This window comes from Penicillium cataractarum (genome assembly GCF_028827025.1).
Source record: "Penicillium cataractarum strain IBT 29864 chromosome Unknown utg000008l, whole genome shotgun sequence".
Lineage (NCBI taxonomy): Eukaryota > Fungi > Ascomycota > Eurotiomycetes > Eurotiales > Aspergillaceae > Penicillium > Penicillium cataractarum.
This window is the reverse complement of record NW_026622744.1, coordinates 1,736,611-1,763,270: the sequence shown is the minus strand read 5'-3', so window position 1 is coordinate 1,763,270 and position 26,660 is coordinate 1,736,611. Positions and strand designations below refer to the sequence as shown.

At 51.7% G+C, this 26,660-nt stretch overlaps 11 protein-coding genes across 11 annotated transcripts; 7 read left to right on the top strand and 4 right to left on the bottom strand.

The window, feature by feature from the left end:
* Nucleotides 1-68: 68 nt before the first annotated feature.
* N7496_009774 (putative mRNA splicing factor RNA helicase (Prp16)) lies at nucleotides 69-2,964 on the bottom strand (the record flags this gene model as incomplete). Its single annotated transcript, XM_056702687.1, has 3 exons — nucleotides 69-443; nucleotides 501-2,053; nucleotides 2,118-2,964. The coding sequence occupies 3 exons, from the start codon at nucleotides 2,962-2,964 to the stop codon at nucleotides 69-71; spliced, it is 2,775 nt and encodes a 924-aa protein (XP_056551687.1).
* A 397-nt stretch (nucleotides 2,965-3,361) lies between these two features.
* Nucleotides 3,362-4,040, top strand: N7496_009773 (putative prefoldin subunit 2; the record flags this gene model as incomplete). Its single annotated transcript, XM_056702686.1, has 3 exons — nucleotides 3,362-3,558; nucleotides 3,702-3,894; nucleotides 4,008-4,040. The coding sequence occupies 3 exons, from the start codon at nucleotides 3,362-3,364 to the stop codon at nucleotides 4,038-4,040; spliced, it is 423 nt and encodes a 140-aa protein (XP_056551686.1).
* A 1,596-nt stretch (nucleotides 4,041-5,636) lies between these two features.
* Nucleotides 5,637-6,745, top strand: N7496_009772 (nuclear transcription factor Y subunit beta; the record flags this gene model as incomplete). The annotated part of the gene is made up of 4 exons (XM_056702685.1): nucleotides 5,637-5,842; nucleotides 6,157-6,267; nucleotides 6,332-6,459; nucleotides 6,512-6,745. The coding sequence occupies exons 1-4, from the start codon at nucleotides 5,680-5,682 to the stop codon at nucleotides 6,743-6,745; spliced, it is 636 nt and encodes a 211-aa protein (XP_056551685.1). The 5' UTR covers nucleotides 5,637-5,679.
* Nucleotides 6,746-7,659: 914 nt separating this feature from the next.
* On the top strand, nucleotides 7,660-10,163 carry N7496_009771 (Acetamidase regulatory protein; the record flags this gene model as incomplete). Its single annotated transcript, XM_056702684.1, has 3 exons — nucleotides 7,660-7,726; nucleotides 7,886-8,993; nucleotides 9,047-10,163. 3 exons carry the CDS (start codon nucleotides 7,660-7,662, stop codon nucleotides 10,161-10,163), a joined length of 2,292 nt encoding a protein of 763 aa, XP_056551684.1.
* A 474-nt stretch (nucleotides 10,164-10,637) lies between these two features.
* N7496_009770 (TatD family hydrolase) lies at nucleotides 10,638-11,828 on the bottom strand (the record flags this gene model as incomplete). The annotated part of the gene is made up of 1 exon (XM_056702683.1): nucleotides 10,638-11,828. The coding sequence occupies one exon, from the start codon at nucleotides 11,826-11,828 to the stop codon at nucleotides 10,638-10,640; it is 1,191 nt and encodes a 396-aa protein (XP_056551683.1).
* Nucleotides 11,829-12,046: 218 nt separating this feature from the next.
* On the top strand, nucleotides 12,047-13,432 carry N7496_009769 (uncharacterized protein; the record flags this gene model as incomplete). Its single annotated transcript, XM_056702682.1, has 1 exon — nucleotides 12,047-13,432. One exon carries the CDS (start codon nucleotides 12,047-12,049, stop codon nucleotides 13,430-13,432), a length of 1,386 nt encoding a protein of 461 aa, XP_056551682.1.
* A 956-nt stretch (nucleotides 13,433-14,388) lies between these two features.
* On the bottom strand, nucleotides 14,389-16,342 carry N7496_009768 (putative alpha/beta hydrolase; the record flags this gene model as incomplete). Its single annotated transcript, XM_056702681.1, has 2 exons — nucleotides 14,389-15,927; nucleotides 15,998-16,342. 2 exons carry the CDS (start codon nucleotides 16,340-16,342, stop codon nucleotides 14,389-14,391), a joined length of 1,884 nt encoding a protein of 627 aa, XP_056551681.1.
* A 437-nt stretch (nucleotides 16,343-16,779) lies between these two features.
* N7496_009767 (Spo7-like protein) lies at nucleotides 16,780-18,180 on the top strand (the record flags this gene model as incomplete). Its single annotated transcript, XM_056702680.1, has 1 exon — nucleotides 16,780-18,180. One exon carries the CDS (start codon nucleotides 16,780-16,782, stop codon nucleotides 18,178-18,180), a length of 1,401 nt encoding a protein of 466 aa, XP_056551680.1.
* A 910-nt stretch (nucleotides 18,181-19,090) lies between these two features.
* On the top strand, nucleotides 19,091-21,683 carry N7496_009766 (glycoside hydrolase family 95 protein; the record flags this gene model as incomplete). The annotated part of the gene is made up of 5 exons (XM_056702679.1): nucleotides 19,091-19,217; nucleotides 19,279-19,361; nucleotides 19,416-19,500; nucleotides 19,551-20,595; nucleotides 20,660-21,683. The coding sequence occupies 5 exons, from the start codon at nucleotides 19,091-19,093 to the stop codon at nucleotides 21,681-21,683; spliced, it is 2,364 nt and encodes a 787-aa protein (XP_056551679.1).
* Nucleotides 21,684-22,037: 354 nt separating this feature from the next.
* N7496_009765 (uncharacterized protein) lies at nucleotides 22,038-22,886 on the top strand (the record flags this gene model as incomplete). Its single annotated transcript, XM_056702678.1, has 1 exon — nucleotides 22,038-22,886. One exon carries the CDS (start codon nucleotides 22,038-22,040, stop codon nucleotides 22,884-22,886), a length of 849 nt encoding a protein of 282 aa, XP_056551678.1.
* Nucleotides 22,887-23,313: 427 nt separating this feature from the next.
* On the bottom strand, nucleotides 23,314-26,360 carry N7496_009764 (MCM DNA helicase complex subunit MCM3; the record flags this gene model as incomplete). Its single annotated transcript, XM_056702677.1, has 8 exons — nucleotides 23,314-23,350; nucleotides 23,410-25,433; nucleotides 25,489-25,752; nucleotides 25,818-25,923; nucleotides 25,985-26,031; nucleotides 26,092-26,143; nucleotides 26,202-26,220; nucleotides 26,288-26,360. 8 exons carry the CDS (start codon nucleotides 26,358-26,360, stop codon nucleotides 23,314-23,316), a joined length of 2,622 nt encoding a protein of 873 aa, XP_056551677.1.
* Nucleotides 26,361-26,660: the final 300 nt, after the last annotated feature.

Here is a 26,660-nt window from a genome sequence, read left to right as displayed (position 1 = left end):
TTGTATGGCTTTTGTACAAACGTATATGAATGGCATGTCGTGTGAGGCATGCCTGTAGGGCGATCACCTTAAAATTGACCTGGCCTCCTCCGTCCGATGGGTTTCTTCACCACACTACCTCCGGAGCCACTGCCTCCAGCACCAGGTCGAGGGGAAGGGGATGAAGAAGCAGTCACCCCGCCAATCTGCCTTTTACCACCCTTGATAACAGCAGGCCGACGCACAACCGACCGGGCTCCCCCAACCTCGATTTCGGTTTTGCGTCGCGTAGAATCGACTTCTTTCTCGGCTTCTTTAGCTCGAGCAGCAATCGCACGAGCGTCTGCCATCTCTTGTTGGATCTGCATGCTTTTATTGATTTCTCGCTCTTTGATACGACGGTCACGCTGAGAGTAGCCTTTCTCTTTCATGGAGTAGAAGACACCGCCGAGATCGGCAAGCCACTAGATAAATGCAGTTAGCTAACGATGTACGCCAGAAGAAGGACGTGACAAACTTACCTCAGGATCGACGGCTGTCACAACAGACATGTACTCTCTTGCTGTCAACCTCAACTCGTGGTAGACAACGAATGGAGGGGCATCACTCAGCCCAGACAGGGCGCTTGATCTTTGTAGGTACATAGAGACACTGGTGCGAAGGTTGAGGTATTCTTTCTCACTACCACTGCCACCGCCTCGTCGCGCAGCTTGATGATAGAAGCCGGAGCAAATACACTTGCGAATGACATCCCAGTCCGTGCCGCAGCTGATGAGTGGCATCTTTTGCTGTGTCATAATGTCTTGGAATTGATCACGGACTTCCTTGGCCTGTCTCAAATTTTTCGCATGAAGGAAGTGCCGGGTACACCAGCGGTCGGAGCAGCCATTAGCTCTCCACTGCGTAAAGACATGGAGTAGAGTCAGATGATCCGATTCGTGGACGTAGAACTTTTCGTGGGCAGAGTCGGCCTCTTCCTCGCGCTCCTTGGGTCGGTAGAAGACATGAGGGACCGTGAGCATGGACACGATCGTAAGCATTTCCTCACTGCAACCGTATACCTCGGAAGCCATTATGATAAGTTTGGCAAGGGCCGGATCAGCGGGGAAAGGCGTCATGCGGCGGCCGAGTTGGGTAAGTTCACCCAGGTTGTCCAGAGCTCCAAGAGCCCAAAGTTCGAAAAGGGAGGTAGACATGACTTCTTGTGAAGGAGGATCCATGAAATCGAATTCAAGAAGATCCTTCACGCCAAGGGACTTCAGCAGCAACACTGTGTTTGCGAGACTCGTACGCTGGATTTCTGGAATTGTCTGCATGTAAAGCTCGTTCTTAAAGGCCGACTCGGTGTACAGGCGATAAGCTTTTCCGGGGCCAGTTCGTCCAGCACGGCCAGATCGCTGATTGGCATTGGCCTGGGAGATCGGGGTGATTTGAAGACTGTCCATGCCCATTTTGGGGTTGTACGTCTTGAGCTTGGAGTATCCTGGATCCACAACGTACATGATTCCGTCGATGGTTAGACTGGTTTCGGCAATGTTGGTGGCCACAATAACCTTGCGAACCCCCTTTTCTGCCCTCTCGAAGACCTTTGCTTGTTGCTCTGCTGGTAGTTGACTGTAAATAGGCAAGATGCTGAGTTTTGGCGGATCATTGAGCAGATTTAATCGTTCGTCAATGAGCTCGCAAGTTGCTTCAATGTCTTCTTGTCCCGTCATGAAAACGAGAATATCACCGGGACCCTGCGAGACGTGGATGGTCAAGACCTGCTTGACCGCACTATCGACGTAATCTTCACAAGGGGACCGGGAGAAGTGAAGGTCCACGGGGAATGTTCTGCCAGGAATAATAAACTCTGGCGCTCCACCGAAAAAGCGCGAGAAGCGCTCTGCATTCATCGTGGCCGACGTGACAATCAATTTGAGATCTCTTCGTCGAGCGAGAACTTTTTTAAGAAGACCCATCAGGACGTCCGTGTTTAGACCTCTCTCATGTGCTTCGTCCATGATGATGCAGGAGTATTTATCCAAATCAGCCTGTGCCAGAGACTCTCGGAGCAGGACACCATCCGTCATATCTGTAGAGGCGTAAATCAGTTAGTATATTTGAAGCTCACCCAAATCGTATAGATGCCAACTCACATTTGATTACCGTCTTATCGCTGGTGCAATCCTCAAAACGAATGGCATATCCAACGAGATCACCAAGGTCCACCTCCATCTCTTCACTGACACGCTTCGCAACACTCATAGCTGCCACACGACGAGGCTGCGTACACCCAATCATTCCGAGCTTCGAGTAGCCATCTTCATACAGGAACTGAGTCAACTGAGTGGTTTTTCCGGAGCCCGTTTCACCCACGACAACAATGACTTGATTGTCCCGAATCACGCGTAGGAGATCTTCCCGGACGGCGAAGGCAGGAAGATACTCTCTTTGCTCGCGCAGAGTCTTGCTCTTGCTAAACGAACTAGAGCCGCCTTCGTCCTTCTTAAGGTGCTGAGCAAACTTGTTTCCTCCCCGCTTGTAGACCTCTTCGACCGGCGCAGCTACCGCACTGTCACCTTCTTCTTCCTCCTTGACACCCATAAGATTTCCTAGCGTGGTACCTGCCATCGTCGTCGCATCCTGAGCTTGCCTCTGTCGCTCCCGCTGCTGTCGACGTTCCCGCACAACCTTGCTTCCCTTCCGACTGAAGACAGCCATGTCACTCTGGGGATCTCGAATGGCGGAAATCGGGTCCAGCTGCGTGGTGAAGATCGTGCGGCCATCGAGGAAGGGTGGTCGAAGCTCGTGGACACTTAGATGTACTCGAGTATCCTCTTGGTCTTCGGCAAGGTTGTGCGCATGTTGAATTCCAGTCTGTTGTGCAAGGCCCGACTTCACAAGTTGCTCTCGATGCCACATCTGATCCTGGTCGTGCTGAAAGTGACCAGTTCTCTGTCGCTTGGCTGGAGGCACTCCATGGCCAGCCCCATTGCGATCCATGATGTGGGTATTGACCTGAATCGTAGGTCAAGGCAAGGCTTGAATTGATCCTGCTGGGAGCTTAACTCGTTGCGGCGTATCTTTGGAATTCTGAGACAAACAGCGCAAACAAGTCGTTATCAGTCACGTGAGAAATCAGCTTGTCCGCATATCGCAGCGCAAGTCTCGACCTGCACAAAAAAAGAGAAAAGAATTTATTTCTTAATTATTCTTTAGTGATTAAAATTTGAAAACTTTGCAATTCAAAGGATTTTTCCCCTTCAAACCGTGTAGATAAGTGGGAGAAATCCAATTGCGACTTGCCGAGCCCGCGGAACAAGCACCAAGCGCCCCGCATCGTCATCTCGACTTTTGAGCTTCCTGTGTCTCCTTGTCCCTTACCAGCACAACCGTCACAATGTCCAGCCAACAGCAAGTAGACCCTAAGAAGCAGCAGGGTAAGATGGACCCAGACTCAAATACGGATGAAACTACACAATGGCTGACATATTTCTCCACAATAGAGCTGCAGAACCAGTACACCAACTTCAAGAACACCCTTCAACAACTAGCGCAAAAGATCGGAGACATCGAGCAAGAGGCTGAGGAGCACAAGTAAGTCTAGCAAGGCTTGCATCACGCCCACGCTACTTAAGGGGGCAGAGAGGAGACTGTGTGATGAGATCTGGCTCCTGGGAGCAAAGATGGAGGCGCACCTTTGAACACCATGGATTCTAATGCAATCTGAACTGGCATAGACTCGTCATCGAGACATTGGACCCTCTTCCCGAAGATCGCAAATGCTTCCGCATGGTTAACGGTGTCCTGGTCGAGCGTACGGTCAAGGAGGTTCTGCCGACCCTTAAGACGAACTCGGATGGCCTGAAGCAGGTGCTGGAGGATATGCTGAAGCAATACAAGTTGAAACAGACGGAGTTGGATAGCTGGAAGGTGAGTTCAAGATGAATCTATGAGCCAGTCCACATGCCAAGGGCAGCCCTCGAGCCCTGGAGGCATTCATTCCCAGACCAGGAGTATTGACCATCTCTGCTTGAATTTTACAGAAGAAGAACAACATCCAGGTTGTGCAGCCCTGAAGGACAAATGCTTCGGTTATACTTTTTGATACCCGGCCTTTTCCAATAGTTGCACGCGTGAGCGTATGAGGGAGATTATTGGCGTTTATGGAAATGGCAACAAAACTAGAGAACCTAGCATGATTCACCTTTGATCATAGCGAAATAAAAAGAATCAAACATGGGATACAAGAACAATTGGCCACTATGATTCATGGAATGTATGAGTATAGCCCTATTAGGATGATTGTGATATGTTGGTAATTCTTGTTGGCCCTTGGATATTTCCAATCAGCACGACTATCCTTGATGTCACTGGTCATGCAGCAGTGAATCAAACAACCGGATTCAAATGCGTCGAACACATCATGGATAATGCCAAATCATCATTTGAAATTCTCTTTGCTTTTGCATGTTGGTTTATGCAAGCCTGGGTGCCTGACTTCCCGTCAGCCTGTTTCATCAGGCCTTCAGCAACCCAACCTGGAAAATGACAATCCAGTCATCCAGGCTTTACTTGGATAGGTCTGGTATCCTGATAAACTTTGGATTTTAATCAAGTCAAGCAGTAAAACGGATTATGACCTAGTGGAAGGGATCTGGTCTTAAACATACCGTTATTACACGATGTTGTGTGTTGGTGGCGGATCTACACAGTATCTTTGTATCTAACAGTACTGTATTATATGACGCCTGGATTTTCTGCCTTGTTGCCTGAGGCGGCCGTGATCGGATGCGACTTGCGACGGCTCGCGGCCTCCCCTCTGACTCTTTGACTCTGTCATTGTCAACTTCATCCTCCTCAAATCAGCAGAATCTAGAATTTTGCTCCACTGATTCTGCAAACAATCCAGGTGGCTGTTGTGGTCTTTGTGACAAGTATATCTCCCTGCTCATATCTACTTGGGTAAGTAGCCAACCGCCGCGCTCGTTCGGGGGGCAGTTCTGGTTCGCCAATTCGCCCTCTGGATGAACGGGGGGACCCTCTTCTCCCAACCACCGCCAGCAGCGCCCTGACCCTTGTACAGACGAATCGGGATAATCAGAAAATATACCTAAATTACATCACGATACCCTGGGTCCCCCTTTCCCCTCAAAGGTTAGTTCTATCCTTCCACCCCCGGCCCTGCTCAAGGTGAGTCCGGTTGGGCTCGAGGACTCCTCTCCTCAAGCCCTCGACCCACCTGCGACGCTTCCCGCGTTGCATCCCGCGTCACCATCTCCTCCAGCTCTTGCGCTCACGAGGCCCTCCCTGTTCCCTCTCCCAACGTGCGAAGCGCGCATAATTGGCATTCGCACTGCAGCTGCCGGTGCGACGCGATCGCGCTTCAATCACTCGATTCCTCCCAAACCCTCGTCCGATCTATTCCTGTTTCAGCCCCGCTAATCGGGTGTCATTGCGCGCGTCGCAAGTACAGCCAGCTTTCGCGCATTATTGCCAAATCCCCCGCCCCGGCTGACATTTTTCCTCCCTGAGGCTACTGTGAAGCGGTTTGTACCCAGCCAATACAGTTCTTTTTCCATCCGACGCGGCTTGGGCTATCTCGGAATCTCTGGGCGCGCCATCATTTAACCGAACTGACGTGGTCGTTGCCAGCAGAGCGAACAACAAAGCTTGACGCCCGAAAGGATCCGCGCGCCTCTTAAACTACTCATAATCATGTCCGAATCACAGTCGCACTCCCCCAAGGAGCATGAAGAACCCGGGGCGCAATCCGGCGAAGAGCAAGAGCAAATGGACAAAGACCAGCAAGATGCTCAGGCACAGGGTCAGGGCGAGTTCGAGGTGAAGGAGCAAGATCGGTGGCTTCCGATTGCAAATGGTTAGTTGCGTCTCCTTGCAGCTTGTCGATGGTTCTGATTTGCGCGTACCTTGCTGCTGATGGCCGGCCATTGCCATTCACTCTTTCTTTCCCCGCCTTTGTCCACCATACATCTCAGGAGCCCTATTGCAACGTTCTCTCTCGATCCGATCTCTGCGCTCTTTGAACGACACGACTCGATGTCTGGTTTCTCAGAAACATCGATCTTGTTCTTTGTTTTTCTGCCATCTCATACTCTCTTCTATTGCTCACCAACGATGAGACGATACAAACATTGTCAATGATCATGCACGTGCTAATTTAAAATCCTATAGTTGCTCGAATCATGAAGCTCGCTCTCCCTGAGAATGCCAAGATCGCCAAAGAAGCCAAAGAATGCATGCAAGAGTGTGTGAGCGAGTTCATCTCGTTCATTACCAGCGAGGGTGAGATCAGACGCCCTTTTTATTACTGCGAAACCCTGACATATGACTGATACAACCCGATTAGCATCCGAAAAGTGCCAGCAGGAGAAGCGCAAGACCGTCAACGGCGAGGATATCCTGTTCGCAATGACATCTCTTGGATTTGAGAACTATGCCGAGGCCTTGAAGATTTACCTTTCTAAGTACCGCGAGGTAAGTTCAACCTAAAAACACGACAGTTTCTGTCATGCTAATTCTTTGAAAGACTCAATCTGCTCGAGGCGAAAACCAGGGCCGCCCCAGTAGCAGTGGATATGGTGCCGGTGGTCCCGTCGGAGGGGGCGGTCAAGCTCGTCCCGCTGGATTCCCAGAGGGCGCAGAGGGTGCGAACAGTATTCTCAACCCCAACTTGGATCCAGCGGATCAAGATGCGGCCGCATACGGATATCCGGCCATGGTGGGCCAGCCACACAACGGTGCTGGTGGAGAGTCCTACTAGTGGCATTCGCTCCGTTCGTTTGACTGGTGACACTTGATATTGTCAGAAGGCGTTGATTTAGGGCTACCCTCCGGTGGCTAAATTCTTTGGTGGAATCTTTGGTCAGCCTGGACATCGGGTTGGATTTGAAGAATGGAAGCGTGAGGCGTGCAGGCGTCTAGGGTCTCTTTATCCAGCTTCCTACTAGCCCCCTCGGCCGACAATGCTTTGGGCTTACTCGAAGGTCGGTGAAGTGACTAGGATACATTCGACACGACAGAGTTGGTCTGGTTCCAATCATCTTTGTTTTCATGCTTTCGTGGCGAGCAGGATCCTTCGATTTAGGGCTACTCGCCGTTCGTTATTTTTGGAGTTTTCATAGGAATTGGGTGGACAAATGAATTGATAAAACCTGTGTACCTATGACCACGGGCCTTTCTCGAGGATCCTTTAAGAATTTCTGATAGAAAGTAGACGACTCGCGGCAATACTTCGTTTCTGCTGATAAGCTCTATCAACGCCAGTGGACAATAACCGGCTTACAACCGGCTGTGTTTTGTAGGCGATTCCAGGGTCCAGGCTAGGCCAGCTGTAGATTCGCGGGGCTTATCGATCCTTGAGCACTTGTTCCCGAATACTTCCCCTGCTTTCCGAGCCTTATCTCTCGTGTTTTTGCGACTTTTCCATCGTATCCCACCATTTCAGTTACATAATCGGCGCTCTTCTCCGCACCACGTGAGACTCCACCGGACCCGATCCCGCAGTCCTCAACTTCCCGAACTTTTTCGCTTCACAGTCGCATTGATTGTCCTTTTACCCTCGGCAATAGACTGTGCTCCTCATGATGCCCTGAAGGTGCTGGTGAGAATTGCTCACAAAATAATGCAGAGCAGTGGCCAATCTGCACATGGAATGATGTCGATGGTCCTTCTGCCATGTCTACCGCCAACGATAACGCCTCCTCGCCGCTCCCGGGCGATGGGGTGAGCAAGCGCAAGCAGGGTAAGCACTTTATGAAGGCCGTTTCTCGGGGGCCGATCTATCTCTCTGGAGAGACCATCTCTTCAGTAGAGAATACGATTGTCCTCTTAGTTGGCGCCGGGCCATCCAACCCTTGGAGGCTTGATAACGTTTGCTGACCGGTGACTGGAAATCTTTTAGGCTCGGCTGCCTGCGTTCATTGTCACCGGCGCAAGGTTCGCTGTGATGCCCGTGTCGTCGGATTACCCTGTACAAACTGTCGCACATCTGGCAAGGCCGACTGTCGCATCCATGAGAAGAAAAAGCGCCTTGCAGTGCGGTCGATCCTCGATCCCGTTCCGATCCGATCTCGGCCTCTGCCGACTTCAGAAAGCGTCGCCAACCCGCCGACGACAGCGGGAACACCAATGCCTCCAAGTTTCCCAACTGCTTTTTCAAACGGTCCAGGGATTGCATCTCTCGCGAGCAATCAACAACATGAGTACCAAGCGAATTCCGGGTCTGACGCATTCGGGCGCCATGACTTATCGCACGCCCACGAGGCTCACACGGAGATGGAGCAGCATCTCGTGAAACTAATCGATGAGGAAGAATCCGGCCGACGAGAGATTCAGCGAGGTGTACGCGCATTCTACGTTGGTCATGAGCACTCCAATATGTCGTTTTTGATCCGCCAGCAGCGAGATCGGGACGACAATGTATATCATTTCGCCAGTAACGAGATCCCACGGCGACAAATGAAGACTGGTCACGACCAACTACTGATGGATGCGCTCACACTTCCCGAGCCCGCACTAGCGGATGAGCTAGTTCAGGCTTACTTCACCTACGTTAATCCCGGTTATCCAATCGTCGACGAGGATTTGTTCATGACCCAATATCGGAATCGGGACCCTGCAGATCCCCCGCCAATCTTGTTGCTCCAGGCCATCCTCCTGGTTGGCACGCACGTATCTCGTCCAAAGCCAGAGCGAGATACACTGAAAGAGATCTTCTTCCGCCGTACCAAGTATCTTTTCGATAATCGCATCGAGCGAAATCGAGATATCCTTGTTCAAGCAGCATTGCTCTTGACTTGGCACTCAGACAGTGCCGATGACGATGTTGCTGCAGATGCTCACTTCTGGGTTGGTGTGGCCGCTCGGATTGCCACTGGACTTGGTATGCACCGTAATCCAGTATCCAGTAGTTTCGTTACCCGCGATCGGCGAATGTGGAGACGCGTCTGGTTTATCATGGTGCAATTTGACGTGATGGTCTCTCTATCATACGGTCGCCCTCAAGCTATGTATGTGATCTCAAGAATGGTCTGTAAATTGCGAATGCTAACCGAAGCTCTAGAAATTTGGACGATTCAGACGTTTCTCCCTTGACACCCGCTGATTTCGAAAACTGTGGACCTCGCGTACAATCAGACTTTGTGATTCATTTCACTGAGCTTTGCACGATGATTTCATATTTGATCAGAGATCGATTTGGTCTTCGCGCCACGGATGAACGTCGCAAGGCGGTTCTCCAAGAAGCTGATGAGTCGCTTGCAAATTGGTCATTAAAGCTTCCCGACAACCTGCGCCTTCGTGCGTCAGACATGGACCCATGGTCGGCTATGCTTCATCTGACGTATAACAATTTCCTTATCTTGCTGCATCGGCCGCATCCAAGAGCTTCGGCATACTCAGATGATTACGGCCCTCACGATGCGGAAATTTGCAGTGCTGCTGCCGGAGTCATTGCTTCTATCTTCGAAGAGCTGAGACTAAACGACCGCTTGAAGTTCCTGTGGTATACTGGCGTTCATACTCTGTTTACAGCCATGATTCAGGTCCGGGTGGAGCTTCGGTTCTCCAACCCAGTCTTGGCGATCAACGCTCTACGTCGCTTCGATTCGGCATCTTATTCTCTGCGCGAGTTGGCTGCATATTGGGTCCACGCAGGTACAATCCTACGTCTCTTCGAAGACTCGAAGCGACTCCAAGAGGATCTCCGCTTGGCAACTACCGGCGGCCCCAAGCCATATGCTGCAGCTCAGTCCCAGGCCCCGCCCCCGCCTCCGATCAAGGCTTTGCAAGTCACGTCTCCTGCTCCTGCATCAACGATGCACACCCCACGACCGATGTCATATGGTGTACCTACCCCCGACTCTACACTTTCGCAACAGACTATGTCGCCGCAAGCAAACCCAGGCTTCGAGAACTGGATAACAGCACCGCTCAGACTCAACGTGGGCCCATTGGAACGGAACGATCCTTACTCAGCTGCAATGCAGGTCGACCAGATGGATCAATCTCGCGATTATCCAGATTGGCGACAGCTGTTCTCTTTCACAGATTCCGATCTTCCCGTCCCCATGGCGATGGAAGGCTTGATGGAGCTCGAGGACGAATGGCGCCAAATATACTGGCAAGATACTCCCATGACAGACCTCATGCAAGACGGGGGCTGGATCCCTGGTGGCTAGTGGCTTCTCAGTGCTGTACATACACGACCTTCCTCCTTCCCTCTAGTTCTCGCAACCCGTCCTCCTCCTCGAGCTTCTGGACCAGCTCGAATCTTCCAATTCCGACCATTTTCCTTTCTACTACAGCACTGTGGCCTTACGACGAGACGAGATACGCAGGGCACTTTCAACGAGATGTTCCAAAAAGGCTTCCCACGATACCATGTCGAAAACGATAACATACCACCCTTCACCCTCATATACTTTCCCATAGAGATATACAATGTTATATAATTGCAAGGATCTTTACAACTTTGATATGGATATAGATTTGTTTCACATTCGTTCAACTTGATCTAGATATCTCCATGTTGTCAGCTAGTGCGAGCAAGTATATCGCCAGTCTATATGATAATGTGTAAGCTGCGGCGGGAGAAGCTACAAAGATACGCCTTGTGTTTGCCTGGTGCATTAGACCAAGCGTGATGTCTGTTGTCATCCAAAGACAAACCGTCTCCAGTTATCTGCAAGCTGCTGCACGCCTTCTCTCAGCTCCCATCCACGAACCTCGCAAATCTGACGCGCTGCATCTTCGAGTAGCTGGTCCATTTGTGCCCCAGCAATGTGAAGATCACTCTCGATCAAGATCCGCTCTGCAGGCAGCGCCTTGATCACATCAGACACTTTTCGCGCCGATAACCCACTAAAATTAATGACCGCCGAGAAGGAGAAGTAGACATCCGACGGATTCGACTTTTGCAGGAACTGCCGTATAGGCTCGATCGGTCCGGAGTATGAGTGCATACAAATTCGCGGAGGGAATGGGAGAGGCTGCTGGGCATTTTCCAGCTTACTGTTGTTGGTGGTAGTTGTCTGCTTCTCTCGTCTATTTTCATCTTCCTCTTCATCTTCAGATAGAGCCCCTTCAGCGTCTTGTAGCTTCTCTCTTTCCCTTCGGGACAAGACTATCCGTTCATGTCCTTTCCATAACTCCTTGAGCACCTCCAAGACTGCTCCGTGCGATTGTACACTGTGCACTGAGACGGCGCGCTGCATTTCCCCCGCTAGCTGCAATTGCGCTTTCAATACTAGTCGCTGGTGGTATATCTTGACTTTATAAGGGGATAGTCGTCGCCCTTCGCGTGATCCGGGTGTAATCTCTTCGTCGCGATTGTCGAGGTCTTGTTGTGTCCATGCCCCAGGTAATCGGAACGATTTGTCAAGACCCACCTCGCCGACGAGAGCGTTTGGAAACCGCTTCAATCGCTCTCGTGTCTCGGCTATCAGCGTGGATAGAAGTTTCGGTTGCGGGAGGCGCTTGATAAACTCAGGATCCTCGGACGGGGAGGGTGCTAGGACAGCTGTGTAGTGCGCATCTTTCTGTTGCGGACTGTCTGTTTGTGTATCGTCCAGGATTTGATGTGAAAACCACGGGTGCCAACCAAAAGCCGGTACAATTCTTTCTTCTCTCGTAGAGTCTTCATCGCCATTGAGAGACTCCGCCGTTTGCTGTACCAGCTTTTGGTCTTCGCCCCGCGTGGCCATGGCGGTGAGGGTCGTCGTTTTCATGGCGGGGATGCTGGCGATCGAGGCCATCGTATCGGTCGGATGACAGTGTGCATCGTAGACGCCAAGATCCCAGGGGAAGGCATCGCCATCTTGAGAGGCATCCTGGGATATGGACATGGTGAGCGAGGAGAGAAGAAAGACAAAGTGGGAGCTTTATCGGAGCTGTCGTGTTATCGGTCGAGGCTGGATGATGTAAGTGGGCTGTCACATGCATTTTCTCCGCAATTTCTCTCGCCTGAAAGAAGAACGATAAAAACAAGGTCCTCTAATACCTCGGGGGGGCTTGGTCCTTACTTTGTCCTCCTTCGAGGATTTTAACCTCTGTGAGGTACTCCATGACCTTGATGGGTGCGGTTCTCACGACGTTGGTGGCGCTGCCGATTCTGGGGCTGGTCTCCATCCCGCTGATTATATCGGCGTGGATCACCATCTCGTTAGCACTGATCACCTTGCTCGTGCGATTTTCTGTGGTCTACTTGGAAGTCGGATACGGTCTCGTCGTTAGCTTCTTTACGATCCCAACATCAAGCTCGTCATTCTTGCCGTTTGCTGCATCCGAACCTGTTACACCCGCTGCAGGGAACTCGAGACGTAACTCGGCGCATGGCCTGATCCAATCCAGAAAAAACAATGACGATTCTCTATTGTCTGGGGCATTCACCGCGATCCATGATGATCCCACGAGACACAAGAAGAAATCCTATGCACGGAGTATGATCGAGGCACATCACTTGCCGAATACGCAGTTCCTAGGCTTACCAGTGAGCGGTGATGAGCGTCGAGACTTTGAAGGCGTGGGCGGTTGGCGCTCATACCGGAATCCATCGCATATTTCGAGGCCTCGTACATCTCATTCAGCGCACGAGAAGACCTTCAGCTCCCCATCCTCTTCATCTGCACATAGCATCAACGGCGAGGTTGAAGTGGAGAATGATGTCGACGCCGATGAACTTGCATGGCTATCATTAAACTATCGCCTGGAACTACCATCACAGGTTGTCACGCTAGGAGCCGGATCAAATGCAGCTTCTGCCATAAACAGCCCGTCCAACGTGGATTTCGATACCCATAATGGGGGTAGTTTCCAAGCGTTGGCTTCTTCAACACCTGCTCGTTTTCACCAGACCAACACCCAAAACCAACACCAACACCGTCCAGGCCAGCGACATCACCATCGATCCCATACCACCTCAGCCCTCACAACCTTTGAGCGCCGCACAGGAGGTGGTCTCTCTATCGCCCTCTCAACTCGACCAGACCAAACGAGTCGTGCATTATCCCCTTCAGCCTCTCGAGTCGCACCATTCATGACTCCACAGCCATACTCGCCAGTGCAAACCCGCCCATCCACACGGATGCTGCCGGTCAGCAATGGGACACATTCAAACGCATATCTCTCCAGCTCGGCCGACGGTGCAAGCTCCGGATTCCTTGCAAGCAGTGGTGGGAGCTTCGGATCTGGAAGTGGTGGTTACTTTGCACTGCAGCGGCCGGGGAATGGAAATGGGAGTCATTACATGCCTCCGCTCTCGGCGATAGACACGCCTAGTGGGAGTGGGTGTACGACCCCCGGAACGGGCGTGTCGAATGAAGATCGAGACGCCTCGTCGCTTGGGTTCACGCGGTTGATGGCTCATTATCCTACCAGTGTGAGACATCGGAGACGGAGTATTGCTGGTCCTCACTCGAGAGTTGGCACTATTGGTGAACATACTGAGTGATGCTGCATTTATGATTAGCGTCTAAGCATATTTCTTGTTGCATTTGTATCGACCAGCATTATAACAAGATTTTAGACTATATCATTGATCTCTTCAATTTTGGTGTTCTAGTAGAGGAGGGAAATAAAAAGGACTTACCCCTCCATGAATCGAACCCCCGACCTTCACGTTCCCTATATACTTCACTAAAATGCTCCATCGCCATCCCACGATGCCGAAGGTTATACCCTCCGGGACTATACCTACAAAACAATCTCCCTTAACACTACCATAAAACTATTGAAATATCTTATTTTAGGTCTAGAATAGAAGATATAAAAGGGATCTATCTATTCAATAAAAAAATAAAAATAAAAGAAGAAATCGGCGAGCGGGGGGGGGGGGTTAGCCCGCTCGCCACTCTCCCCTTAGGGTGTGCCCGGTCATCCGTGGAGCTGTGCTCGACATCGGATACCAGTCAACCATATTTCCCCTCATTTTTCCTTCACAGGGGCACGCCCTTGGCCAACCAGGTGGCGACCAACCTGGCTGACCAACTAGGCCATATGAGGGGGCAGATTACCTAGAAGACCTGGAAGTTGGTGATAACCCTCATTTGCATGCTTCGACCTGCACTAACTCGACCATTCCAACGGTCTCGTTGATTGGAAATTATCAACTTTCTCGTGTATGCCCGAGTGTTCTATTGTATACAACAGGATAAATTGAAATTGAAGATAATTACAAGACTGATGAATTGATCTCTGTTCAGGATCTATATCTAATAAGTTACATTACTGGATGTGAGTGTTTCCTGTCACGAAAAACACAGAATCCCATCCCGAAAGGACAAATCCACAAAACTCCAAATAGGGAAGAAAGTTATTCACGCCAGCTTCCAAATCACGCTATCACGCTCCAGCAAATATTCATGGTCCATTACTCGTGGACGACGCACTCTTCCAAACAGGATATGCTCACGCCGCTCTCTCCCGCCGACTGACATCTTCCATCTCGGCCAGAACGACCTTGTTGAATTCTTTCCACCCATCAAGGTAGAGATGATGCCCGGCTCGACTGATGACGACTACCTTGGACGAGCCCTGGTCGTTACGTCGTTCTTCTGGCGTGGCATCTGCCAGGACTCGCTGCTTCTCGTCCTCTAGGCGGGCAACAGCAGCGTGACCACCAGAGACGTCCATCCAATCGTGGTCGCCGTACATGAAGACGATTGGAAGACCGTTCTCGCGACGAGGAGCCGGCACTTCAGTTGAAGCTGGAGTGGTGTCTTCCGCGGGAGAACTCTCAGGAACCGCGGTCTTGGCTGACGATTTAGAGAAGATAGAACACGAGGAGGATGCCGAAGCAGGGTTGGGGAGTGGGTTGTTGTCAGCGCCAATCATCTGGCGTCCAACGCCGTGGATGCGGCGGATAAGAGGGCTGCGAGCAAAGGCGCCTGGGGCAAGAATGTATGCCAGGGCATACTCGCCACTGCCTCGTTGACTGAAGATCGAGTATGAGTAGTCGTGAAGCGCCTTTGCTTCATCCGCTGGGAGATGAGAGAACCGGCGTGAGGTCCAGCCAGACACGATTCGCGGGCCAAGAGGGCCAGTCCATCGTACCAAGCTGAAGGGAGAGATATTTGCGTCCCACAAATAAGCGAACCACTTGGGCATGTTGCGGCGGGGTGGGCGGTTTGCGGCATCATCACTTGGCTCGGGGTTGCGGCCGGTGATGAAGCTACCATCAGTTGTCTTGGGAGCAGATCCCGGGACTGCAGCGGACGATGCGATATCCCGCTGATCATGTGTGAGCTCGCTGGCGAGAGTGGATTCCGATTGCTCGGGTACGTCTGCCGTCACCGCATATGGGTCCTCGGGGATACCCACAGGGGAAGCTAGGATGAGCTTGTTGAGGTGGCCGGGGTATTTGAGAGCGTAAGCGACTGCCATGTAGCCGCCGAGACTATGGCCAAGCAAAGTGAAACGATCAATCTTGCGCTTGATGCGCCATTCTTCCAGCGCATCAACAAACCATGCCTCGGCTTCACGAATAGCCTCTTCTCTTTCTTTGGCCTTGATCTTGAATGGAGGCCGTGTGCTACGGCCCATGCCGAGCATATCCAAGGCATGGAGCTGCCATCCCCTCAGTCGGCTCAAAGGCTCAAAATTCTTGTAAAAGAAGCCTAGACCGGCGCCGTAGCCGTGAAGCATCACCAAATGCTGGTCGGCTTCCTCGCCTACTCGCTCCACCGAAAATTCGTTGAGCGCCCGGTCTTTTCCGGAGAGCTCCACCATGCTGGAGCTCCATCGGCGGGGGCCATAAGGGTCATTGAGAGAGTTGGTGGAAATCTGCCCTTGCTGGTTGTGGTCTGCAGACTGCAGGCTGTCTGGTGTAGATCCGTTGGGGAAACTCGCCGTAGTACCGGTCTGAAGGTGGGTTGGAGGCTCGTGATGAAGATACGGTAAATAGGATAGAACCTTGTGCTCGGAAGCAGCAGCAGGTAAGCGAGCCCACTGGTAAGAAAGCAAGAAATTAGCAGTGCGTTCAATGGCGCTGCGCGTGGTTGTATTCCTCGTGGCTTACCCATTGACTAAAACCTTCTCGATACCCCAACGGAAAGAAAGAGTTGCTGGCCGCCGCCGCCCCAGCAGCTGCACGAGCAGCATACGGGGTTCCTTCTTGTCCTTGCATTGGTGATGAGCGCCTTCTATGTTCGCGCGATTCCTCTTGAGGCGGATTCAGGGACTCTGAGGTCATGGAGGAGTACTTGCGACGTCCGCGAGAGTAGGTGGCAAAAGCAACCAGGTACGCAGGATTGGCCCAAACCCGCGAGACTGGAAGGTTTATAGAGCGCAAAGGGTTGGCCGAGCGCGAGCCAAACTGACAGATAGTTTCTGTCGCTGGGAGAAGTTGAAATGCGAAGTTCATGGGCTGTTGAGGGCTGAAGAAGTTGAGCCGGAGACAAATCGGCCACGCCGCTTAACCCCGACAGGCAACCAGGCGCATTCGTTGAACCGCAGGGAGTCGGAGGGATAAAAGAGCCGACGGAAGACGATCGAACTGAAAAGTCTGGTAGACTTTCTGCAAGAGATGATTCTGACTCAATCGAGAATGCGACAAAGGGTGAAAGTCAACCAGGGACAGTAGAAAAGCAGGAAAAGCAGGAGGAGAGTATATACAGTTGGAAAAAGTGGGAAAAGGCGGAAAGCGATGATGTCGCCGCGATCTGCGTGTCTTCCCCTTCCGATCTTCTCCTTCCTGCTTCTCCTTCTCCTTCGACTCAACCCGCGATGACCACCGTACTGGGCCGCCAGGGCCATTGATTTGGGTGGTTTACATTCGTTCCTATAAATCGAGAGAATACCATGACTTCGCCCTTGGACCAGCTCGTCAAGGGCGCTCCGGTGTCGACTGCCCGCGCTCCCACGCCGGAGCCGTTGAATCCCACCCGACCACCAACAACTTCGGACTCTTCCTCGCAGCGTCCCCCAACACCAGATCCTCTAGCCACTCTACCTTCCTCTCCACCTCAAATCTATTTGAATCTGTTGATTCTCGAAGCCTCGCTTCGTGCGCAATACCTGGCCCTGCGCGAGCGTCGCCGCCAAAACACCTTCTTCCTGCTCCTCCTTGCAGCTTGGATCGCCTACTTTGCATATGCATTGTTCCTGCGTCCCCGTGAAGATGGGCGCGGTGTCGGTGGTTCGGTATACTGGGTGGTTGAAATGGGAGAGAAAGTCGCTCTCCTTGGTGGGGTAGTGACTGCCCTGCTAGTTTGGGGAACTGGGCAGTGGGAGCGCGGTATCCGCTGGCCCCGTCGGTGGCTGGCGGTTGCGAATCGTGGCCTGCGCGTGATGAACACCAAGATTATCGTGATCCGTGGACCTTGGTGGCAAGAAATGCTCTCCTACGTCTCCTTCCTCTTCCCATTTTCAGCACCATTCTTCCCTTCTCCAACGGGCAGTTTCCACCTCGTCGAGCGGCACCCGTCCGATAAGCAGCGTAGTCGGCAGCACTACCAGCAATACTATAATGGCGGCGACAGCGAGTCCGGCCTGGTGGAGGAAGACCTCAGTGCCGGCGGTGATTACATCCGTCTACTTTTGCTACCCAAATCATTCTCACCCGAGTTCCGTGAGAACTGGGACGACTACCGTACCGACTTCTGGGAGAAGGAAAACGAGCGCCGAGCTCAGCTGCGTCACAAACTGCGCGAGCGCGAGCGCCAGCTTGCCCAGGCCGAAGGAGGTTGGTTTTGGCGTCTTGGATTAGGCTGGCGCGCTTCGCAGCGCCGCCGTCTTGTGTCTGCCACCCTCCACAAACCTCTTGAATCAGAGCCCAGATTCCGGCCTGGCGCTCATCATCAACATGCCCCATCCATTTCATCAAAGCTCAACCAGGAATTTCGCGCACCATCTGCCCGTCGTAACACCCGGTCCGAATCATCTCATTCTCGGACCTCCTCCCGCAGCTCCACCCCAGTTGATGTTGATGACCGTCCTCCTTCTCGCTCCTCTGCATCTGGCCGTCCGCGTCGTGGAAGTACTACTCCTTCGATCTCAGGACCAGAGGCGAGTCCTCAGCAAAGGAAGCGCAAAGGCTCTAAATCACTACGTCGTGGGTTGTCGCCTCTGACGCAAGCTCAAATTCGGGAAGGCGTTCGTACGCCATCGTTCTCCTCGGACGATTCTGGTATATTGCCGATGGAGAGCAAGGATAAGGAGTCTATTCCTACCTCTGCCCCTGATGCGAGTCCCTCAGTTTAGACTATGATAATTTCTGGCCCTACTCTACTATGGTGCCGTCTCTTTCTTGTGCTGCGACTAGGTGTTGATTTGAGATTCCCCCGTTTGTAATATTCCTAGCGTTCGTCATATATACGTTCTATTATAGATATCATTGTATGGGCTGTTGAGCATGTGTCTTATTCAGATCTGTTGCGAGAAGGAGATGTAAACAGTAGAAGCACGACGGTATTCTCTAGCATTACCAAGATCTAGTGTCTCCTGGGGTTGATCAATTGAGACGCCTTGGATTTACCCGTTTCTCTTGACTCTTTACCTTGCACGACCCTGTTCATTGCCCTCATTGGCGTCAAAGACATGATCTGATCGAGACATGTGTATAGCCCGAGGGAGAGTCCAACACGTATGATCTCACATGCCAACGATCATGATTCTCAAAGGATTCAGATTCCAATTTTCCGATACCTTAGCGTCTGGAACTACATGCTCATTGTTCTTCTGGATACGTTCTTGTATATAGTCCTCGTAGGTAAAGATATTACTGCTCTGAGGAAAGTACTTCTCCACTTCGGTCTCAAATACCCCGCAGAGAAGCAACCTAAGATCGTCAGTCCGTAGCATGACCAACGGAAAAATACATCACAATGATCGGGGACTACAGTTTCTTCATGTAGCTTCAACACTCTCGATGCAACGTAGTGAAATACCCGACTGCTTAGTTTAATTTTCCGCCATACAAAAGCTCTAAGTGCGGGGATCCGATGGGATGCTTGCTTAGCCAAAGCAACCGATGGCAATGCCGATCTTGCTCTTATTTGTGAATTAACCCGAGAGGGGATTCAAGTAGATCGAGATTTATAAAAGCCTGGAGCGTGTATACCGATTACATCTAATAGCTCCCTCAGATAAGTGTGTTAAAGAACATTTCATTATGATGCATCTAGGACTCTTATTGAGCTGTAGCACACTTGCTACTGCTGCTTCGCTATGGTCCTCGAAATCAGCTTCTTGGGATACAACCAACGAAGCGTTTGTTCTTGGAAATGGAAAACTTGGCGGTAAGCGGACACATTATCTTAGTTTAGTATTAAGGGAATGCTGATCGATCGTTCAACTTAGTGATGCCGTTTGGAGCAGCCGGAACTGAGAAGCTCAACCTCAATTACGACGAGCTTTGGAGTGGAGGGCCATTTCAGGTTGATGTGAGTCTCACAACTCGCTCCGCTGTCTGATTGATACGCTGACTCTAGCAATAGGAATACCGTGGAGGAAACCCCAATTCAAGTATGGTGGGCATCTTGAATGATATCCGCGCTGAGATCTGGAAGAAGGGAACCGGAAGTATGAATTACTGAGTCTGGAAGACATGCAGAATCGCTAATTGGATGTAGATGACAGTCGATTACATGGTGACGAGAGTGGCTATGGTTCCTACCACTCGTTAGCCAATCTCACCGTCCATATCGAGGGTATATCCGGTGTGACTGGGTATAATCGATCTCTAGATCTGAGTAATGGGATACATACGACAAGCTATTCAACAGCGGATGGCACCTACACCACGTCAATCTACTGCAGCTACCCCCAGCAGGTCTGTGTCTATCACCTGGCATCACCCGTCGTACTGTCAAATGTCTCAATCTGGTTTGACGAGCTTGTGGAATCGTCATCTCTATATAATACAACCTGTGGGTCCTCATTCGCTCGGTTGCGCGGCATCACTCAAGAGGGGCTCCCTCGTGGGATGCTGTATGACACCATCGCGCAAAGCTCCCTTCCAGGCCATTGTGATGGCTCAACAGGTCGTCTCCGAATCAGTTCTTCCAGCAGTAAAGCCTTGACACTAGTTATAGCAGCCGGCACAGACTTCGACGCTACCAAAGGCAATGCAGCCAATGGGTTCACTTTCCGAGGCGATGATCCTGCGACACAAGTTCAAAAACTTACCAGCACCGCTTCTAAATTACCAGAGTCAAAGCTGCGAGCTGCTCATGTAGCTGACTATGGATCTTTGGCCAGTGCATTCGTCTTAGACTTGCCAGACCGTCGTGGCTCGTCGGGAGCGGAGTTCTCAGAGCTTATCACCAGATATAGCGCCAACTCAACAGCAGGAGATCCGTTCCTGGAGAAACTCATGTTTGATTATGGAAGACATTTGTTCATCTCATCCTCTCGCGAGAACAGCCTGCCACCAAACCTGCAAGGAATATGGAGCTCGACGCAGACTGCAGCTTGGGGTGCAGATTACCATGCCAACATCAACCTACAAATGAACATGTGGGGTGCGGAAGCAACTGGCTTGGGAGACTTGACGATATCCGTTTTCAACTACATGGAGCAAACGTGGATGCCTCGAGGTGCAGAAACCGCCCAGTTACTTTACGGAGGCAACGGATGGGTGACGCATAACGAGATGAATATCTTCGGTCATACAGGGTATGTAGCATACTCTACCGAGCTTCCCACCTCAGTCGATCCAACTGACATAGTTTAACTCCAGAATGAAAACTTGGCAGACTTCCGCGGATTATCCTGCGGCACCGGCATGGATGATGCAGCATGTTTGGGATCACTACGATTACTCCCGCGACAGCGAGTGGCTCCGCAAACAGGGCTGGCCGATGCTGAAAGGCGTTGCCGAGTTTTGGCTGTCCCAGTTGCAATCCGATCAGTTCACTAATGATGGTTCGCTCGTTGTTAATCCGTGCACATCCCCAGAACATGGCCCCGTCACATTTGGATGTACCCACTGGCAACAGTTGATCTATCAGGTATTCGAGACCAGTCTCCAGGCTGGAAAAACAGCGCAAGATGGCGACGAAGCATTCTTCGCCGAAGTGAGGAGCAAGCTAGCCAAGCTCGATAAGGGCCTTCACATTGGCTCTTGGGGAGAAATCAAGGAATGGAAATTGCCCGATAGCTACGGGTATGATGTCGAGGGTGACGAGCACCGCCACCTATCCCATCTGGTTGGTTGGTATCCAGGATGGACCATTTCGTCATATCAGAATGGATATTCCAATGCTACCATCCAGGAGGCCGTTAATACCTCACTTGCCAGTCGCGGACCGGGAATTTCAGACTCTAATGCTGGATGGGAAAAGGTCTGGCGATCAGCTTGCTGGGCTCTCCTGAACAATACAGATGAAGCATACTACGAGCTTCGCCTGACCATTGACCAGAATATTGGTCAGAGTGGACTGTCACTGTATAGCGGTGGAGATAGCCCGTCCGGACCATTCCAGATTGACGCTAATTTTGGATTTGTTGGTGCTGTGCTCAGTATGCTTGTCGTTGATTTTCCTTTGGATAGCTCGAGCTCCGGGTCTGCTCATCGTACTGTGGTTCTTGGTCCAGCTATTCCTAAGACTTGGGCGGGTGGCAGCGTTCGAGGCCTTCGCCTACGAGGTGGTGGAAGTGTAGACTTTTCGTGGGATGATAATTGTGTGGTTGACAAAGTGCAGGCCAAGGGGCTTGCAAAGAACGTTCATCTTGTCAATGTTCAAGGGACGTCGTTAGCATGATAGGTTCATAGTCTTATAACTCTTTGCCATCAATTATTACCTTATCTAATCCTCATCGCCTCTCGGGATACCCCGGACTCTCCGCGGGGCCATCGGGCCAGCCCGAAACGACTCGGTCATCGCCGGAAATTCCCCGCGGTGCCGATAACGTGCGAGATTTTGCTTTTTAACGAACGACTTCTGACTCGCTCTTCATTCTGAACTTTTATACCCCGCGCAGCCTCAATTCTTTCCAAGCTTCAACTTCTGCTGTTAAATACACTCAATTGTCCAGCAGCGTCCAATTGAGACTGCAGGAGATTCGCCCAAATACCCGCACGCGACACATTCACACCGCAAAAGCAAATCCTCATCATGGGCAACGACAAGAAGATCGGCGCCTACTATGCGCCTACCGGTGGCCTGCCACCCCAAACACAGCTCCTCACCGACCGCGCCATGTTCACCGAGGCCTACGCCGTCATTCCCAAGGGCACATTCAGCGACATCGTGACGAGCTTCCTGCCATTCTGGGAACAGACACGCCTATGGGTGATCGCCCGCCCGCTCTCCGGCTTCGCTGAGACCTTCTCGCAATACATCATGGAGGTGCAACCGGGCGGTGGCAGTGACCGCGCCGAGCTCGACGACGCTGCCGAGGGTGTTGTGTTCGTGGTCGAGGGCGAAGTGACCATCACGCTGGCCGGAGAATCCCACACACTGGCCGAGGGCGGCTACGCTTATCTCCCGCCCAAGAGCGGCTGGACCCTCCGCAACGCCGGCGCCTCGACTGCCCGTTTCCACTGGGTTCGCAAGGCGTACGAATACGTCGAGGGTCTTGACAAGCCCGACCCGCTTTTCCTTAACGAGAAGGATATCAAGCCCACCGAGATGCCCGGCACTAACGGTGCGTGGGCTACCACCCGCTTCGTGGACCCCTCCGATCTGCGCCACGATATGCACTGCACCATTGTTACCTTCGAGCCTGGCGGTGTTATCCCCTTCGCCGAGACCCATGTCATGGAGCACGGTCTCTATGTGCTGGAGGGTAAGGCCGTGTACCGCCTCAACCAGGATTGGGTCGAGGTCGAGGCCGGTGATTTCATGTGGCTGCGTGCCTTCTGCCCGCAGGCTTGCTATGCTGGTGGCCCGGGCAAGTTCCGCTACCTGCTTTACAAGGATGTCAACCGCCACATGAAGCTCGCTCCTCCCTCCCGACTTTAAGCTTCTTTGTCTGAGAATGGGCAAGTTGCTTGGATGAAATAACGCTATATTTAAATGACCAAAAACACTTGTATATACTACTATGAACAATTAAAGGTTCTTCCTCTTCATCATACGGCCTTAGATTTCTTATATTAAACTGCGTACAGAGACCTTGCTTTTACGATGAGCGGCAAATCTCATCATAGCGCGACAGGCCTAGATGAAGTACACTACAAGTATGCGAGCAGAGCTTGGTTCAATATGTTCACATTCAACATCCCCAAATTCTTGATCAAGTAAGCCTATTTCAATTTCCACATGCATCGACTCCATACTCCAGAGAAAGAGAAACATGATATCATCCCAATGCAGCAACCAGAAAACATGCTCATGAGTAAGGCTAATGATACGCAGAGAAAACACCGCGTAAAAATAGCACTATAGATTAGATACGGTAGACATTCTCGTCATCCTCGAGGAACCTATAGAAAATTAGTAACTGGACGTACTGATGCATATGAAGGGGGAAGGGTGTACTCACATCAGCAGGTTCTCCTCGTTCATCTTGCTGAGAGCCTGGATAGCCTCGGGCCGCGAGAAGACATGGGCAGCGCCGTGTCGCGGTGAGGCACGCACGGCAGTGTTGACGGCCTCGATTAGCTCATCCACATGAATCATATCGCCGTCAGCGAATACCTTAGTACCCATGAGAGGACCCAGGATCTGGCGGAAGACAGCCATGCGAGCAGGCGTAATCGGTTGCGCCGACGCAGAAGTAGACTGTGAGTCGTCTGTCTGGGACTGGACCAGCTGCGATGCAGGGTGCGAGGAAGCCACCGACATCTGGGACTCGCTCTGAGTCTGAGTGCGGGTGGTCTGGCTTGACCGCAGACGTGAAGCGCGCGGGCTGGACGTGTAGAGGCTATCGGGGTCATCCTCGGGAGCTGCAGTGCTGGCAGCTGCCCTCGTTCTCGTCGTAGCTCCACGTGCAGGGGTAGCGGTTGACGTGCCGCGGAAGGGAGTGTCATCATCATCGTCATCATCAAGCTCGGGCTCGCTCTCATCATCCGACTCCTCGAAGGAAGTGACCTTGCGTCGCTTGCGGCGCACATCCTCCAGGATTTCCTTGAACATAGCAAAGCGCAGAATGGCCTCTGCATGCTTAGCATCCTTCTCGTCAACACGGTTGGACAGGCGGGCCTTGGCGTGTGCGGTGGAAAGACGGATCAGCGTCTCAAGGGTACGAGGTGTGATAGGAGAGGTACGGCGCTGAGTGCTGGCAAGGTCGTCGTTACGCAGAGCAGAGTAGGCTGCAATAATGTGATCGGCCGCACCCTTAGTCAAGACAGGCTTGACACGAGACTTGGCGTACTGGATGTACTTCTTGATGAAGGGGATGCTGATGATCTCCACGTTCTTACCACGGTTGCGGCCAGTGTTAACCATGCCGCCATGAAGCATGACGTTGAACTTCTCAAACACCTCGGTGGGTTGATTGGCATCAGCGCGGTCTTCAATGCCAACGCCCAGAGTTTGGTTAAGCTGCTCGCGAACGGGGGCGCCCTCCTCGGTGCCAGGCTGACGGTAACGGTGCATGCGCAGAACATGCTCAGAGACGGTCCGATCCTTGGCATCCTCAATATCGTCGGTAACGACGAAGAGCAAATCGAAACGGGAGAGGAGGGAATCGGGAAGAGCAATGTTCTTGTGAGGATCCTTGTGCGGGTCGTACTGGCCATAAATGGGATTGGCAGCAGCAAGGACACTGCAGCGGGCGTTCAAGCTAGTATGAATACCTGCCTTGGCAATGGTGACGGTTTGCTGTTCCATGACTTCGTGAATGGCGACACGATCAATATCACTCATCTTGTCGAACTCATCGATACAGACCACACCGCGGTCACCGAGAACCATGGCACCGGCTTCCAATCGACGCTCGCCGGTCTCCTTATCCGAAGTGACGGCGGCAGTCAAACCGACACCAGAAGAACCACGACCAGTGGTAGCGATAGCCAGAGGGGCCGTGTTCAAGACGAACCGAAGAAGTTGAGACTTGGCCGTGGAAGGATCGCCGACCATGAGGATGTTGATATCACCACGAAGATGAGTACCGTTATCCAGATTCTTCTCCATACCGCCAAGCAGCATCAGCAGAATGGCCTTCTTAATGTAGTCGTGTCCGTGGATACTAGGAGCAAGCGACTGGGACAGCAGCTCAAAGACATTCTTCTTCTTGGCAATCTTGTTAATGTTTCGGATATCGGTATCCGTGATGGTAGCCTGCGCAATGCCAGATCCACCCTTGGAGGAAAGTTGGATGATGTTGTTGGCCATGATAATGGTACGGAAAGTAGACGATCCGGAGCTTGCGTTTCGGTTTCCGAGTGTGCGATAGATACCGACCAGCTGGATTCTGTCACCTGGCTTGGCCTTGTCGACGAGATCGTCATCAAGAATAACATCGACGCTGCGAGGCAGCTGACCGGCTGGGGCTCGTTCGGGCATTTCTTGGATCGAAATCGACTGGTGGTCCATGTAGGTGGAATAGCCGTACTCGGTAATAAGCTAGATAAATGAGTCTCTTGTTCTTGTCGCTGCCGGGCGCATATGTTGTACTCACAGGGTTCTTATCTTCATCCTCCTGGGGGTAAACATTCAAGCTCGTAGCACCGCTCGCTGTCATGGTTTGATCACGGTATTTCCTCGACAAGAAACGATCCTTCTTCTCGCTGTAATGAACACTCTGTATCACCTTTGGCCGGACAAGAGAGCATTTCGTGACGATACCCTCGAGGGATACCATACGGTTCAGGTGGGAAGAACCGAGTGTGCGGGGATTGCAAGAAAAATCTCCGAAGGCTCCGATATAGGCGCAGTAATAATTCTGTCGATGCATCAAATTAGCCGTGCTCGACTCTAAAGGCTTCAAATTATCTCAAAGATGCATACCACTTCATCCAGCTTCTCCTTCTCGGGGCGGTTGGGCAAGCGCTTTACGACCTCTTTCAAGGCATGGTCAAAGGCTTGAGAGTAATCGAACGGGGACATGCAAAGCCTAATCAAATGATTTAATCAGTAACTCGATTTCTGCCATATCAGAAGATCATCAATCCTACCCGTCGGAAAGCTCGCGGTTGTGTGCTCGGATTTCATCAAGGCTGACCTATACGACCATCAGCTTTTTCCCGCCTTTTTCAAGGGAGAGAGAAAAAAACAAACACACCGTCAGACGTCGCAGTCCCCGGTTCAGCATCACCACAATATCGACTCGATAGCTGTTCCATTTGGTCAGAATTTTCAATGTGAAATTCATTCGTTTCCAGCCCAACGAACCTGCGTGCCCGCTCATCACCTATAGCAGAAAAAAGCCACCACGTTAGATCAAGTGCGCGGTGAGAGAATCAGTTGCGGTAACTTACTAGGGTCAAGGAATTCGATAGCAGCACGCACGCGATCCTGCGCGGCCTCATCTCGCAATTGAATTCCATCCATGGTTGTGGTGTTCAATGTGGTCGGGGGATGGCAGGTCGAGGGGGAGAGGAGGAGCTTGAAAGTTGGGATGTGCGCGCTCGCCCGATCGGGCAAAATTAGAACGCGTCCCACGACGCGGCGCGCGTCAGATTATGTAATACTATCAATTTCTTGGCATTTATCTGGAATCAACAAATCAGAGCGAGGGCCTCATTACTGTATTCACCTAGTGGGTAGAAAGTCTATACATAAATATTTGCTCAGAAAATGGAGATATAATACATTGGAATCTATATAGACATGATGTACAGAGGCTAAAAT